This window comes from Ipomoea triloba, chromosome 3 (genome assembly GCF_003576645.1).
Source record: "Ipomoea triloba cultivar NCNSP0323 chromosome 3, ASM357664v1".
In the NCBI taxonomy this organism is placed as follows: domain Eukaryota; kingdom Viridiplantae; phylum Streptophyta; class Magnoliopsida; order Solanales; family Convolvulaceae; genus Ipomoea; species Ipomoea triloba.
The window spans coordinates 1,876,099-1,892,062 of NC_044918.1; the positions used below are offsets into that span (position 1 = coordinate 1,876,099).

The following is a 15,964-nucleotide window of genomic DNA, read 5'->3' on the forward strand; positions in this document are numbered from 1 at the left end:
CATGTGATATAAAAAAAAATAAAAATAAAAAAAGTAATGTTTAAAAATTGTAAAATATAATTAATAAAAAAAGTAAGTTTCAGCTAAGAACACATTTGAGTAGCCCCTCTACCATCACTTTTTACTCCCTATTAAGGTGTCATGCTCTGATTAATTTAAAAAATAAAGTGGGCCACTGGTGCCACTGATTTTATTCATTTACATTTATTTATCCAATAAAATTCGTATATGCGACGGGAGTTATACTCCATGAAAGTACATTTATCAATTTTCTTTTGGCATAAATCAAAGTGTGGCTTTTGTATTTGGGTGTATGAACGCAACGTGTGATGGACTGATGGTACTTCTAATCAAGCTTTAATCATAGCAAATGAATCTTCCTATGATCTTATCTTTATGGCGGTATATATCTAATCTTGATTTTACTTTTCACTAATAATAATCTCTTTAAAACAGTAGAATTGAAATGTCAAATTGATTAAGATCAACATAGACCGCCACAATCCTCACCACCAACGTCACAGTGCATGAGTCCAAAAGGTTGTCTTATTTCTATCATTAGTCTAATTAATCTTAATCTTAATCTAGTACCATAGAATAATTAAACCAATCAACTTTCCTTGACTTTCGTGCATGCATTAGCCACCTCATGGCATGCATGCACCTGCCGCAATTCATGCATGAATTTTCCTCTGCATTCAAACTTGGTATAATGGTCTTCCCCTTCTAGGATCAATCCATTCACAATTGAACCTTCCTCAGTTCTTGGGGCGCTTTGATAGCGACTTTTGAGTCTCGAGAGTCGATTCTCAACAACTGACTAAATTAAAATTTAAACGTTAAAATATACTTATGTTCTTACTAATTGATATGTATGCAATCAAATCATACGTACTTAAAATTAGTTTCTGTGACTCGCATTCATTACCTGAGAGTACATAAAATAGTCTAGATTGTTCAGTGTTAATCAATTCAAATTAAAAATAAAAATAAAAATAAGTCCAATAGGTTATTAGGCTAATCTCACTAATAATTAAATATGTAACTTTGTAATTAGGGATGGCAACGGGACGGGACGAGGCGGGGCGGGGAGTATACTCTCCCTCCCTGTCCTTGAAACCCCGGCGGAGAATTGAAAATAGTCCCCATCCCCGATCAATTCTTGATCAAAATTTTAAATTACTGTAATTTTAATTTTAAAAGATATATATAAATTTTTAATTATAATAATTATTTGGGGACGGAGCAGGGCGAGGGGTATCCGGTCCCTATTTTCCGTAAATTTTTTCCATCTTTATTTTCGTCAGGACAAAAATTAGAGATATCCTTTGAGAACGGGACAAATTGCTATTCCTATTTGTGATTAGGAGTGATCGCAGCATCAAAAAGAAAGTCTGAATTTTCCACTGAAGCCTGTATCAAGTCAGATGAATAGTCTAACCAATATGTTGGGCTGGAGTTGCCCCATGAAGAAGAGTTTTGTTAGTGTGGGTAAAGCTCATAATCCAATCCGTGTGGGACAAATTGTAAATAGGAGAAAAGTCGAGGATTTTTCCCACCTTAACACCCACGTTTTCCAAACTGGTGTACTCTGTTTCACCACGTGCTGTTTTTCTTCATTACCAAACTACTCGCAATATTACTCCTACACGCATTATACGTCACTACGTATGTTCACGTCCACCTCGTTACACCCTAACCCCCCCCCCGGCCCCCCACCCTCTCCCAAAGTCCCAATCCCACCCAAAAAAGGTCAAAATAATTAATTTTAATTTTTAAAGAGAGCAAATTCCAGCCGCGTATATATATACCACTCCATATAGGAAACTCTGTGTTAATTAGTTCTCTTGTTCCCATACCTTCCAATTCTCCATTCAAGAAAACAAAAATCTTCAGAATTTCAGAGCTTCGAGGAGCCATGGATTGGGTTCGCGGCGAAACGTTGGGGCGCGGGAGTTTCGGGAAGGTGAGCTTGGCGGTGCCGAGAAGCCACGGGATCGCCGGAGCTTCGCCGGCGATGGTAGTAAAGTCGTGCGGGGTTTCGTGTTTTGATTCGTTGATGAACGAGAAAGCTGTACTAGACGAGCTCCGAGGTTGCCGAGAGGTTATTCAATGTTTCGGAGATTGCTACAGTTTCGAGAACGGCGAGAAGTTGTACAATGTGTTGTTGGAGTTCGCTTCTCAAGGGGCTTTAGCGGATAAGGTGAAGAATTCGGAGAATCGTAGGTTGTCGGAGATTGAGATTCGGAAGTATAGCAAAGCTCTGCTTCGCGGGCTTGGGTATATTCATAAATTTGGGTATGTTCACTGTGATATTAAGCTTCAGAATATTTTGTTGTGCGAAGATGGAGAGGTTAAGATTGGGGATTTCGGATTGGCTAAGAAAAATGGGGGGGAAAAATTGGGGTGTGAATTGAGGGGTACGCCGATGTATATGTCGCCGGAGATGGTGAACGGCGGCGAGCAGGGGCCGGCGGCGGATATTTGGGCACTTGGGTGCGCGGTGGCGGAGATGGCCACCGGAGCTCCGGCGTGGAAATATTCCGACGTGGCAGAGCTTTTGATGAGAATCGGTGTCGGCGAGGAAATCCCGGAAATTCACGGGAAATTGTCGGTCGACGGCCAGGATTTTCTGGGGAAGTGTTTTATAAAGGACCCAAGAAAGAGATGGACGGCTGAGATGCTCCTGAATCACCCCTTCATCTCCGGCGAAGAAAACGGCGCCACTGTTTCATTAGAAGCTTCAGCTCCATCGCCTTCCCCTAGATGCCCTTTCGATTTCCCGGATTGGGTATCGGAATCATCTTCAATTACATCTTTACCCCGACCGGAATCGGAATATTCGCCGGCGGACAGGCTGCGGGGAATAGTCAGCCACCAATCCCCCAATTGGTCTCAAGATTCCGACGAGTGGGTCAACGTTAGATGATGTCAAGTGTCAACTGTAAACCTCCAAAAACTTCAGAGTTTCCACGATTTTTTTTTGGGCGGCTCTGATATTTTTTCACCTTAATTTTAGCAGCCAGCGTGATTTTTGTTCATTAATTTTTTTGTTTTTTAATGTACATAATAGAGGGTAGATACAGAGGATGCTGGCTGGTAGTGGCAGTGTTTTGACTATACAGTCAATAGTTTCAGATTTTACAGTTAATGAATGAATTGAATTGAATCGAAATCAAATTGTTGTTAGGCCATTTGTTTCAGCTGTCATACGCAACTAACACCCATTCTTCCATCTCCCAACTTGCAAATTGCAACTTGCAACTCCCATAATGTTATGCCTCAACGCCCAAGAAATGGAACAAATCCCTTTCCACACATCTTCTAGTTGCAATTTCTTTTCAAAAAATTCTGTTAGGTACCATACCTGACGTAATTGACTGTTATAGGGCTGTTATAAGGATGTCAATCGGGTCAACCCAGTCAGTTTCAGGCTAGCTCTGTCGGGTTGTCGGGCTAATCGATTCGGACTAATCTGTTATTTTATTATTTTATTTTTTCCGTTTAGTCATAACTCTGAATTAGAAATTAAAAGTGAATATCATATTTAGAGCTATAAAAACAAAGTTATCGAGTTAAGCTCATTTAGCCTTTGTTTAAGCATGTTGGGTTTTATATTTCTCCCATACAATCCAAATGGATTCTATAAATTTACCAGAAAATATATAGTTGTTATTTGAATGTGTGCTTTGGGTGAATTCCGCCTTAAGGACTCTAATCGTAAAAGAGGTAAATCAGTCATAGCTACTCATAGTTAATTAGCCCAAATTAATAAGGCTAATAAACAGTTTAACTAACTATATAAGGATAATCTTCATAAATTGTATAGAATTAGTCGATTAGTTATTTGTGATATGGATTTAATCATTCAGTTATTATCGAAATGACAAATTTAATTTATGGAATCAGCCACAAACTTTTTTGCGTCAATGGTGATGCCGGCGATAGAGTCACGATAAGTATGAGAAGTTTCGAAAAGATTGTTAATTTATATTGGAATTGTGTTGTTGGGGGATAATGGAGAAGCTTTATTATCTTGATGTTTATCAGCTGTGGTATGACGATTGGTGCAAATTGCACAATCAAGTTGCGTTGGGATTTTTGCTGCCTTTTTGTAATGCCTCAGCTCAACGCTATAAGCAACCTCCAACCGACCTGACCGCTGCACTTCTGTTGGGACAAGAATCTCATGTTGATTTTTTCTTTATATTTTTTTATTATTTTATTGGCATCAAATATTCCAGTTTCGGCCAAATAGAGTCTCATAAATTCACCCCTATGTTTGTTGAGCATAAATAATGCAATCCAACTAACAGCTTATGCTTTTAATTGAGATGGAGAACATGCTTAAATTTGGTATTCTTGTTGCTTAGAACCCATCAAAATAGTCCAACTAACAGCTTAGGCTTTGTTGAGATGAAAAAGAAATTATGGTTCACTTGTCCACGTGTTTCTTGTTGCTTAGGGTCCACCAAAGTAATCCAACTAATAGTTTAGATTTTTAATTAGGAGGGAGTACATGGTTCAATTATGTCCATGAAGAAGAGATAAATTAGATATGTTTAGTATTAATATTCACATTCGAGTATATAATTGTGCGCCCAAGAAACTCAATAGAGGATGGTACCGTGCTGTCCTTGAGGTGAGAATATCCGCGAGAAGATGGTTTGATTCCCACCGTTGAATGATGCCTTTTGAGGTTGTAGCCAGTAGGCCTGTGGAGTGTGGACAGTATAGCCCATAATAGAAGGAAGTTCATCATAGGCAGCTTATAGCTTGAATATGACTTGAAATGTATGGGGTAATAAAGCCCAATTATGGGTTTGAGCAATTGAGTAATAAGTATCACATAAGAATGGGCCACTCTAGTTTTACCTAATAGTTATACCATGTACCCGGCAAAATTTATATACTTTGTGAACATTCAGTATTTAAATTGTAAAATTTAATGGTGTAATTCAAGTGACAAGTGAGCTAATCTGCTGGGTTTGATTCCCACAATGATTCACCTAAGAATGATAAATTTAGTTGAATGACAATATTTTTTTTATCACTACTCAAGTCTGACCTGCTTAAATGTGGTTGAGGATATTATTAAGAAAATGAAATGTGGCAATGATACCACTCCATCTTTCACGTGGAAAAAAAAAAGACACGAAAAAACAATTTCCCAGAGTTCATGTGTTTTCTCACTGGGGCATTCAATTCAAAGCAGCAACTGTCAACGCCGGCCCCACCACAACTCCAAGTCGGCATGAAATTTCTCCATTGCAGAAAACACAACAAAAGCCACTGCCCATATTTTTTTTCCTGTTTTTTCTTCTTTTCTAAGAATAATTGCACGATTTCCTCAAAGATATGGCCACGTTCATCTTCTTGGGCTCCATAACCACCCAGCACTGCACTCTTCTCTCGAACCGTGGCTTCACCAACCTGCCCAGTACATACGCCCTGGCTCGAACCATGAAGCTCAGCGTCAACGGCACCGGCGCCGTCGGTTTCCCGTCCTCGCTGCTCAGGCTCGCTCCCCCTCCGTACAACGGAATACCGCTCCCTCTCAGCGTCACCGTCACCGTCCTCTGACTTCTCCGGGATTGATAGAACTTCCTAATCTGTAATATAATATTTATTCATAATTTAGTATTGTATTTGTTATTATAAGTATTACATTTTAGTCTCATACAAGTTTTTGCCTTGTTTGATGATGGGAAATTGTTACTTACGGCTCCGGTTGCGACGGTGATCTCTGAAAAGGAGAGATCGAACGGCGTTGACGTCACATGCACCCCAAAAAATGTGCCGGTGTTGCGGAATAAAAGCTTGACTGTAGAGTTCATGGACACCATCTCGGTAGCGACGCCGGAATTATCCATCCCGGCGTGGATCCCAAATTGATCGAACGAAATGCTCTGCAAGAAAAAGATGATAGGTGTTAGGACATTGGAATAGAATTTAATAATTTATTATATATGTAAATCTTGTCTTCTTTACCTTTCTGTCATTATTGAAAAAGATATTTAAGATCTCACCTTGAGTGTAATGTGGGGTTTCTGATTCCGGCTAGCGCCCCACAAGATCAAGGAGAAGAAACCGAACAGCACGAAAAAGCCGACGAGGAAAGCGAGAAAATAGCACCGGCGCGGGAAGCCGTTATAGCGGCGGTCGTCGTCGAGAAGGCCCTCTTCCTCAATGGCGTCGAACTCTTTCCAGTGGCGGTCGGTCTTGCGGGGGCGCCGGTCGTGGTGTCGGCTGGTGGACTTCTGGGATCCGGGCTTGAGGGAGCCGGAGAAGCGCGTGGAGGAGGAGCCGCGAGAATGGCGGCCGGGCGACCCGGCCGGGCTGATGATAGGCGTGGAATGGAAAGAGTTGGTGGTCTTCTCCCCGTCATGGGAGTCTCTTGAGGGGCTCTGCACATAGTAAACCGGCCGGTTGGGCGACGAGGGCGCCAGGCTACTGGTCACTTCTGAATCCGTCTTATTATGATGGGACGACATTTCTTACCGGTGAGCTCTAAATGGCTACACTGAAGAAGAAGAAGAGAGAAAAGTGATGGAGAAGATCAAACAGAAAGTAGAGAGTGAATAAATGGAGTCTGGAAAGGCCATTGATGAGCACGTTGCATTGTTCCCTTGGCAGAGTAGATGCTGCGTGTGATTTACATTAATTGGAGGCATGGGAGATGGATGGCTGATTACTCATTCATATATTCTGCTTTACTACATGCAGTTTTTTATAACTTTTTGATATACTAATTGCTACTACTACTAATATTTACAAAGCTTATTTAATTACAGTGACACATAAATTTACAAAATACAATCACCTCCCTGCATCTATTGACATTGTTCAGGAATATAGCTAGAATTTGATAATCAGTAGACCCTTCTGACCCAAAATCCTTTGTACCTTGAAACAGTTGCAACAAGTAAGCCACCATCACGTCTGCATTCCAACCCTCAATGCTAGGAGGCACCCATTCAGCCAGGGGTTTGTCATCAAATGGAGCTTGTCCCTGATCTTACCATGCTTTTGAAGCCTTGTTTCACCGACTGCATCGCCCTTCGTGACTCCACTCAAATTATGTCTGAAAGTGGTCATTATTACATGTAAAAGTACGCAAATTATATTGTGGTCCACAATGCATTGTGGATCATGATCATAGTTGATACTGGAGTCGTGTTGAAAGGAAACTGCAGTTGCACGGAACATAGGTTATTCATCCGTTCAACACAACTGCAGTATCCGTTCAACACAACTACAATTTCAAATGGATAGCACGGTCTCTGTCCCGCGCAACTGCAGCTCCCTTTCAACACAACTGCAGTATCAATACATGGTCTACAGTATAATGACTGGTCAAAGTACCTAATTTTTCTAAATTAAGAGGTCGTTTGGTACGTATGTATGTATACACACACCTACCGCATCATTATGTAGTGAATCATATTGTAAATTAAATACATAATTAAATAAATTGAGTAGATTCCTACCACCCAGGAAAAAGAATCCTATCTTCGGATTTACTTTTCCTTATAGGCTTATATCATGAAATGCAATTCCTTTTTTTTTTTTTTGAAAACTGAAATGCAGTTCCTATTGATCCAAATTTTCATAAATTAAAAATTGCACCAAATATATGAATAGTTTTTTTATTTTTTAAATTTCTAAGAAAGTTCAAACTTTTCTAACTATCAAATCCTTCCACAACAGTAATATAGCCCATGAGTCAACCTACAACTACCTCTATATTATAGTACTAGAAAATAATTATTTCCCCTCATTTCTCCACCAACATCTCTCCTTGATATTGCTAAATTATACGGTGAAAATGGAGGGGAACCTAGCATGATTCTTATATATTACTATGTGAAAAATTTACATTGTTGGCCACTTTGTCATATTTGTTGTATAGACTTGGTCCTTGAATTGTATGTGTGACCATCTTTAACTCCCAAGTTATGTTTAAAATAGTGATTTTAGTCCCTCGACGACTATATTTGTCGCCAATATATTATGGAGTACTTAATAAAGTGATTGATTTGGTCATTCAGAGACTAAAATTGCCTTTGCACATAATTTAGAGTTAAAAATGGTCATTCATATAATTCAGTGACTAAATATACATCACGGGTGTATCTTCAAAAAAAAATATATATACATCACGGGTGTCAGGTATAACTGAAGGACAAAAATGCAATTTTCCCTTAGGGCTCGTTCGATTCGTGAAAAATATTTTAGGAGAAATGGAATTGAAATTCCATGAAAAATAAGAAAAGTAATTACAAGGAAGACGAATTTCATTGTTTGGTGGGTGGAAAAAAATTATTATGAATACTAATTCTGTTTGCGGTTGGATTTATAATTATAAAGAATAACGAGTATAAAGACATATATGTCCCACAAAGTAATAAAAATAAAAATAATTAAAAAAGAACACAAAGTGTAAAATAGTTAAACCATATCAATTTTTTCTTCACATCTTCCATGAAAAATAAAATCCTTGGTCCAACCAAGAATTTTATTTTCCTTAAATATGATCAGAAAATTAATTCTATAAATCAAACATAAAAAATAACATTTTCCTTCACTCTAAAGAAAAGAATTTCTATGGAAAAACTTTTCTACCCAACCAAACATCTCGTTATTATGTACTCCGTATCTTATTATTATTAAAACAAGAATTTAAAAAAAAAAAAAAAAAAAAAAAAAAACCTGCTTCAGTTCACCTGCACAACGTACCAATATTTTAAATGGAAGGCGGCCGTTTAGTTTTGTCGGTTGCTAAAATTCGACAAAAGTCGCCGGAGTTTGGTGGCCTCGGCCACCCGGCCAGCTACAAAGCTGCCTACTCTAGTTAATTGTTCAGCCATGGTCATTTTTATTTTACATTGTAATTATTAGTTTAGACCATAATTAATATTTAATTTAATTCTCGATTATAATAATTTTTTTGATTTAATTCTAAATAATTTTGTATATTTAATTAGGTTATCGATTTTGATAGTTTTATTCAATGAAGTTCTCGACCGTTATAATCAAAGATTAAATCGAGAAAAATATTATAGTATGGAATTAAATTGAGTAAAATCACTATAGTTGAAGATTAACTTAGGTAAAAATTACTATAGTCAATGATTAAATTATGTATAATGCAATGGGGTAGCTTAAGTGACAAGTGGGCTCTTTTTGTGGGGAAGAATTTCGAGAGAATCCGTAACTCCCGTGCCTCTCGAAGCGAACGCTGGTGCACGTTAAACGGACGAAGAAAGATCTCCGATGAATTTACCCAGAGGACAATCAAGAAAAATCATTTTAGTTGCGAACTAAATTAAGTATTAACTCATTTAGACCACCAAATAGGCTACAAATGTCTCTATCTCGCGCTCAAGATATGCATAATGCTTCATTAATCCCTCCAATTAATTAAATTGACAATTTCAATAGAACTGATCTTATTTACATTGTAGTATCTGTTCATCTATATTTCCGTCCGATACTCGATAAATTGACGTTTCAAGTATTTGGTGTGCAGCCCTGCAGGAGTACACGTATTCAATGCATTTTACTATAACTCGCTTTTCACCTTACCTTTACATGTTACTCTTTATGAGGACATCAAATTATTACCAGCACATAAAGTCTCATTTTAAGATCTTAAAAAATAATGAGCATAATTTTTTCTTTAGTGAAATAATACTACATTTTAATAGAGTCAGTAATACTTAAAAAAATAATAATAATAAGCATAATTTTTCTTGGCGAAACAAATGAATAAATAAATTTTGTGATTATTTTATAAATGAATAAATAAAACAAATGTATATATATAACATAATATTGAAGTATATCCACATGTCTTCGAGAGTCCCTTGAGGCTCTTCGAAAATGCACGCAAAATACTTACCACATATTATAATTAAATATGAAAAACCAATTAAGTAAATTATTAATTATTATTCATTAATTACTTGTTAAATTTGGTAATAATATTAATTTATTTTTTTGAAAAAAAATAAAAACTTTTGATGATTGATGAGTTTTTTTTTAAAAAACTTTTAAAACAAAAAGTTAAAAACCCAAACTCTGGCCCGATCTTTCTGTATAAAAAGACCGAATCACACTCTCATCTATGATCCACTCCACTTATTGCACTTGTCAAGCTCACCACTCTCACAACATACACAAACGGAGAAGCTTCAAGAAGCCATGAAAATTTTCTTCTTCTTCATCATCTTCTTCTCCATCGCCGTCTCTTCCATTTCTGGATCTGTAAGTTCACTCTCCAATCTCTTTTTTATAGATTTTACATTAAACGGATTGATGCGATGCGATGCGATGAGATCGAGTTTAACCAGCTCCGATCATTCTGTTTTAGAAGGATCCGGATTGTGTGTACACGGTTTATGTTCGAACCGGATCGATCGTGAAAGCAGGGACCGATTCGAACATTACATTGACTCTATACGACGCCGATGGCTATGGTATCAGGATCAATAATCTCGAGGCTTGGGGCGGGCTTATGGGCCCGGGATACAACTATTTTGAGAGGGGGAATCTGGACATTTTCAGTGCGCGCGGCCCGTGCCTGTCGGGTCGGGTCTGCTACATGAACCTCACATCCGACGGGACCGGCCCGCACCACGGCTGGTACTGTAACTACGTGGAGGTCACCGTCACCGGAGTCCACCAGGCGTGCTACCAGCAGCTTTTCACGGTGGAGCAGTGGTTGGCCACTGATACGCCGCCGTATGAGCTCACCGCCATAAGAAACAATTGTGTTTCTGATGCCTCTAAGTCTCTTCCCCTCGACGCCTCTGAAACTGCTGGAATTGTAGCTGTCATGTAAGAGAGAGGTGTTGGACTCTTTTGTATAATTTCACATGGGTCTGTTCTGGACTTGCCCAATTTCTCATATTCGGCCCTTGTTCCTTTTTTGAAATAATGAACTTTTTTTTTTGGTGTCATCTAATTTTCATTCAATATATGAAAAAATTTCAGTTTTTGTCTATTCACTATTACTCATAAATCATATTTAGTCTACATTTCGTCTTGTCATCTAATTTTTTAATCAATTATTGTCAATTTTCAAAAAGAACACTTCTGAAAAGAGCATTATATTTGTGGTAAATTATACCATGAACCAAGATTTACCTTTGATAAAATTTGATTCAAAAATAACTTTCAAATTGTAGTTGACTAACTATCATATTAAAGTACAAAAAGGTGCACAATGCATAATTGTGCATTTGCTTCTTTCAGAGTAAGTACTAACATTGTATTTACTTATGAGCATTATTCACAATAGTTGAGCAGGAAATTAATCAATATGACCAAATATAATACAAATTATATAGTCATATACTTATTTGCTTCTTTCAGAATGAGCATTATTTGCAATAGTTGAACATAAAATTAAACAATAAGGCTAAATATAATACAAATTATATGACTATATACTTAATTAGAGAATTTTAATAGTAAAAATATTTTAATAGTTAAAAATTAAATATGATTGAGTATTAGAGGACCAAAATAAAACCACCAAAAAGTAAAATTTATTGTTTCGTTAATTCAGGTAAACTAAATGAAGACGAGAATAAAAGGCAATGATTCAAACTTCTTGTTTAGGAAGAAGAAGAAAAAAAAAAGGGGAAAATCCATAACTGTTCTCCGCCTTTCCCAACCCAGAACGGCGGAGAAAGATGGAGAAACAAACCTTCAAATGCTCTAAAATGGTTTCAAATTATGAACCCAAGTTGCCGACATTCCCAACAATTTACACATTTGCTACATTTTTCTTCATTTTTCTGACGAAATCGCAATCGTCGGCGTCTCCGTCGATCTATGATCTCCTGAACATCTATGCTCTCCCGGCAGGCATATTCCCAAAGGGAATTTCCGATTTTTCCTTCGACCCCGCGACCGGACGCTTCGAGCTCAACCGCTCTTGCTCCTGCGCCGCGCGGTTCGAGACGGATGTCTGGTACGACGTAACCGTCGCCGGAACCCTAAGCTACGGCAGGATTTCGGACCTTTCCGGTGTCGCAGCCCAGGAGCTCTTCCTCTGGCTCCCTGTTGATGAGATACGCGTCGATATCCCCAGCTCCGGCTTGATTTATTTTGATGCCGCTGTCGTTTCAAAGCAGTTTTCTCTGTCGTTTTTTGAAATCCCACCGGATTGCAAGGCCGTTGATATTGAGATGATGGTGTTTTCTTCCCTTTCGTTGCCGCGGATACCTCAGGGGAACCTTATATTGTTCGGTGATCGTGGCCGGGAAATTGAGGTTTCAATTCATTTTTTAACCTATAAATTTTCATTTCTATCATTACATTATGTTATTTTATTGTTGTTGCTGATCAGAACATTGAATTGAATCAAATTTCTTTCATCAATTATTACTTCTTGTGTGTTTGTCATGGCTTATAAAGCAATTTTCTGCTCTGAATTTCATTGCAGAGTCAATCAAGGAAACTAATGAAGCAAAGTTTTGGATGGCAAACTGGGAGAGCTGTTTCCTAATTTACTTTCTGGTGGAAGAATGCCCAAAGTGAGACTATGATACATCGCAGGTTCTTTTGGTTTCTTCCCTTTTTTATTTTCTCCAAGAATCTTGATGTGTATGACTGCTCCATTGCATTGCACAGGCTTTGCACCTGCTATTTGTAAGGATGTTTGGCAATTTTGTCGGAGGGGAATGAAAACAGGATTTCCCTGTTGATAATAATGTATAGTGAATTTGAAAGTGAGGTGTATGATCATGTATAGATATCTATCTATGTACCGTGGTTTTGTATTGAAGTTTAAAAAAAAAAAAAACTGAACTCATCTTTTTCACCTATAAGCATATCTATGGACACCATGGTTTTTGTATTTAATTTTCTATAAAATGGATATAGCTTGGCCTAAGTAGTTGAATCCCCAACCTCAAGTCTCCTTATACCTCGACCTGACAAAGTATTTTGAAGGATGAAAATCATGATAATTTAGTGATTTAGTAGACGGGGCCATAATCCTCACACTCTGTCAATTTTGTGCATAATCTTTCACTTCGTGCATAATCTCTTTATTGTTGTTGTTGAGTTTTGAACATTAATCTTTTACCCCAAATATAACTTACTGAACAAGTAAGTTAAATTGGTGCAGACTAAAATGGATGTACCTGATTGTCCACTCTATTGATTCTTGAGCTTGGCTAACAACTAATTATAAGTTGTTTATGTATTCTCCCTATTTTCTGATGAACATAACTTTAATAGCTCCCCGTTTTGAATATGGGCCTTGTTTGGTTATTAGCGGATCCGTCAATTTTGATCAAAACGATGAAAAAACGTTTGGTTAATGACGGTTTGGAGCAGCGAATTTGCTCCAAACTGCCAACATAGCAGCGTTTTGCAATGGCGTTTTGGGGAAATAATTTGTTTCCCCAAAACGCCCTTATAATTAATAAATTTAATAAAAAAATTAAACTTCACGTTTGCCCAGGCAAGCTATTGAAAATGAAATGTTGGAGCCTCAAGGCTCCATTCCCCACTTATCCCACAGATGTGGGATAAGTGGGGAAACAAAGGGGAGCCACTGTGCGGCTCCCCCCTCTTTCTTCATCTTCTTTCTTTTTTTTTCTTTAAAACATTATTATTATTATTATTGTTATTGTTGTTGTTATATATATATATATATATATATATATATATATATATGTGTGTGTGTGTGTGTGTGTGTATATATATATATATTATGTATATCCTTTTGGTCATTTTACATGTTAACCGCTAGTCTAAACAGCTAATTTAACCAAATATCTTTTTACAAACCGCTAATACAATCCGTTAGTCAAACCCGCTAATACAATCCGCTATTTGATAACCGCTAACACAATCCGCTATCGCTAACTTCTAACCGCAGATAACCAAACAAGCCCATGATATATATATATATATATATATATAGTTCAACTATATAAAACAATACGAATATTATAGTGCAATCATCAATTCAAATTTTTTAATTAAAACAAAACATATCTACTTTTTTTAAAAATACAATAATTAACCATTATTAGGTCATGAAAAAGTATTAAGGTTGAATTAAAACCGAAACTAATAATCTGAAGTAATACTAATTCATTGCATAAAATTTTACACCAAAACTTATCACCCAACACATGATTCAATTTGTGGGGCATAAATGGCATAATATGACTTAAAATATATATTAAAAAATTTAAATGAATATTAGTAAGTCAGGGGAAAAATTTTAGTGTAATAGATATTTGTACCATTAGCTCTGTAAGTTGTACCATAGAAAATCTCAAGAAGAAGCGTTCAAATTCTTGATAAATATAGTCAAAATCCCTGAGAGAGTGAGACGGCCAAAACCCTTTTCGCAAATGGCTTCCACCCTTCTGTTCCGCCTCTCTCTCCCGCTGAACAGACCACCATTGACCACCACCAAAACCACCACCTTCGCCGACCGCCACCGCCTCCTCCTACCCCATCCTCTCAAACCCATCACACCGAAACTCTCCCAAATCCGATCCCCACCCAACCCCACGAAGACCGCCCCCATCACCGCCTTCTACACCACAACGCCGGCCACCGACCGCCTAATCTCCGCCGTGGCCTACTTCCTCCCCTTCTTCAACGGCCTCCAATACGGCCGTTTCCTCTTCGCCCAATTCCCCGCCCTAGCCCTCCCCTTCGAGCCCATCCTCCCTCTCCTCGCCCTCTACCGCTCCATCCCTTTCGCGAGCTTCGTCACCTTCTTCGCCCTCTACTTGGGCATCGTCCGCAACCCGAGCCTGAGCCACTACGCCCGCTTCAACGCCCTCCAGGCTTTGGTCCTCGATATCCTCCTCGTCGTGCCGCTCTTGCTGCAGCGGATCCTCTCGCCGGGCCATACTGGTATTGGGCTCAAGTTTACAATTTGGCTTTATAATGGGCTTTTTCTTTTCGTAGTGGGCTGCTTTCTTTATGGGCTTGTTTCTAGTATCGTTGGTAAAACCCCTTACTTCCCCCTCGTCACTGACGCTGCCAAGCAACAAATGTAGTAGTTTTGCTTATCCAACAAAATGAGATTTTTTTTTCTCGTTATTTCTCCTATATTTTGTTTTCTCATGTAATGGATGGTTTTATTATTTATTCAATTTTCTTTTATTGTGTGCATTTTATTTTACATATATATAAAATTATGTTTAAATGAGAATCTCCGTTAATATGTTAACTTGTGTACCGTTGATCTTGTAATTTATAATGATTTTGACCTAGTAAATAGACATCATACATTAGCACCGAATGTCTCATCGGCCGTCTAATCTCAACCTTTCAATTTCACATCGTAACGGTGCATTAAAATTTACATACATTAGCACCGAATGTCTCATCGGCCGTCTAATCTCAACCTTTCAATTTCACATCGTAACGGTGCATTAAAATTTACAGGTTTACCCCAGCAATGGTTCTATGGACTCTATATATATATACAAAATGATTTTGGTAACTACGACCTTAGTCAGGTCAATGATCTATATTTAACTCAATTTTCTGTGGTGGGAAAAGGTTTTATTCTCGTTTATTGTTTATCCTAACCCACTTGCGAAGTACTCCTAAAATCTAAACCATAAAAAAGGAGAGAAAAATCCAAAAATAAATATAGAAATATATTTTCCTGCAAATACCACTTTTTGTGGACCAAAATATAATTCCCAATTCATTTTTAAAGTAAATAATTTGTTGTGTCATGTCACGTTTTGCACCTGCTTGTTACCATTATATTACATTAAAATATTGATAAAATTAGTGTCTTACGAGAGCAACACTTCTTAAAAGGTTTTAATTAAAATTTTGTCATTTAAAAACACTTATATTTCATAATCTAACCATTATTACCAGAAAAAAAAAAAAGAGAATTCGGTCTTATTTATCAGAAGATCAAAGAAAATCCAATCTGAATATGCGATTTGAGAGC

At 37.6% G+C, this 15,964-nt stretch overlaps 5 protein-coding genes across 7 annotated transcripts; 4 read left to right on the forward strand and 1 right to left on the reverse strand.

Moving 5' to 3' along the window:
• The first annotated feature begins 1,825 nt into the window (after positions 1 to 1,825).
• On the forward strand, positions 1,826 to 3,192 carry LOC116011965 (mitogen-activated protein kinase kinase kinase 18-like). The gene has a single exon (XM_031251411.1). The coding sequence runs from the start codon at positions 1,919 to 1,921 to the stop codon at positions 2,927 to 2,929; it is 1,011 nt and encodes a 336-aa protein (XP_031107271.1). The 5' UTR covers positions 1,826 to 1,918; the 3' UTR covers positions 2,930 to 3,192.
• Positions 3,193 to 5,064: 1,872 nt separating this feature from the next.
• LOC116012566 lies at positions 5,065 to 6,670 on the reverse strand. Its single transcript, XM_031252134.1, has 3 exons — positions 6,030 to 6,670; positions 5,724 to 5,909; positions 5,065 to 5,612 (listed from the first exon to the last, which is right to left on the reverse strand). Exons 1-3 carry the CDS (start codon positions 6,492 to 6,494, stop codon positions 5,328 to 5,330), a joined length of 936 nt encoding a protein of 311 aa, XP_031107994.1. The 5' UTR covers positions 6,495 to 6,670; the 3' UTR covers positions 5,065 to 5,327.
• A 3,471-nt stretch (positions 6,671 to 10,141) lies between these two features.
• On the forward strand, positions 10,142 to 11,008 carry LOC116013980 (PLAT domain-containing protein 3-like). 2 transcript variants are annotated; one of them, XM_031253956.1, is made up of 2 exons: positions 10,142 to 10,269; positions 10,376 to 11,008. In XM_031253956.1, exons 1-2 carry the CDS (start codon positions 10,207 to 10,209, stop codon positions 10,844 to 10,846), a joined length of 534 nt encoding a protein of 177 aa, XP_031109816.1. In that variant the 5' UTR covers positions 10,142 to 10,206; the 3' UTR covers positions 10,847 to 11,008. The 2 variants fall into 2 exon arrangements, with proteins under 2 accessions (XP_031109816.1, XP_031109817.1); XM_031253957.1 differs by having other exon boundaries at positions 10,379 to 11,008.
• Positions 11,009 to 11,638: 630 nt separating this feature from the next.
• On the forward strand, positions 11,639 to 12,876 carry LOC116014156. Of its 2 annotated transcripts, XM_031254159.1 has the most exons (3): positions 11,639 to 12,284; positions 12,458 to 12,548; positions 12,646 to 12,876. In XM_031254159.1, the coding sequence occupies exons 1-2, from the start codon at positions 11,703 to 11,705 to the stop codon at positions 12,518 to 12,520; spliced, it is 645 nt and encodes a 214-aa protein (XP_031110019.1). In that variant the 5' UTR covers positions 11,639 to 11,702; the 3' UTR covers positions 12,521 to 12,548; positions 12,646 to 12,876. The 2 variants fall into 2 exon arrangements, with proteins under 2 accessions (XP_031110019.1, XP_031110018.1); XM_031254158.1 differs by having other exon boundaries at positions 12,458 to 12,876.
• Positions 12,877 to 14,364: 1,488 nt separating this feature from the next.
• LOC116013853 (protein TIC 20-II, chloroplastic) lies at positions 14,365 to 15,162 on the forward strand. The gene has a single exon (XM_031253805.1). The coding sequence runs from the start codon at positions 14,388 to 14,390 to the stop codon at positions 15,045 to 15,047; it is 660 nt and encodes a 219-aa protein (XP_031109665.1). The 5' UTR covers positions 14,365 to 14,387; the 3' UTR covers positions 15,048 to 15,162.
• The last annotated feature ends 802 nt before the right edge of the window (positions 15,163 to 15,964 follow it).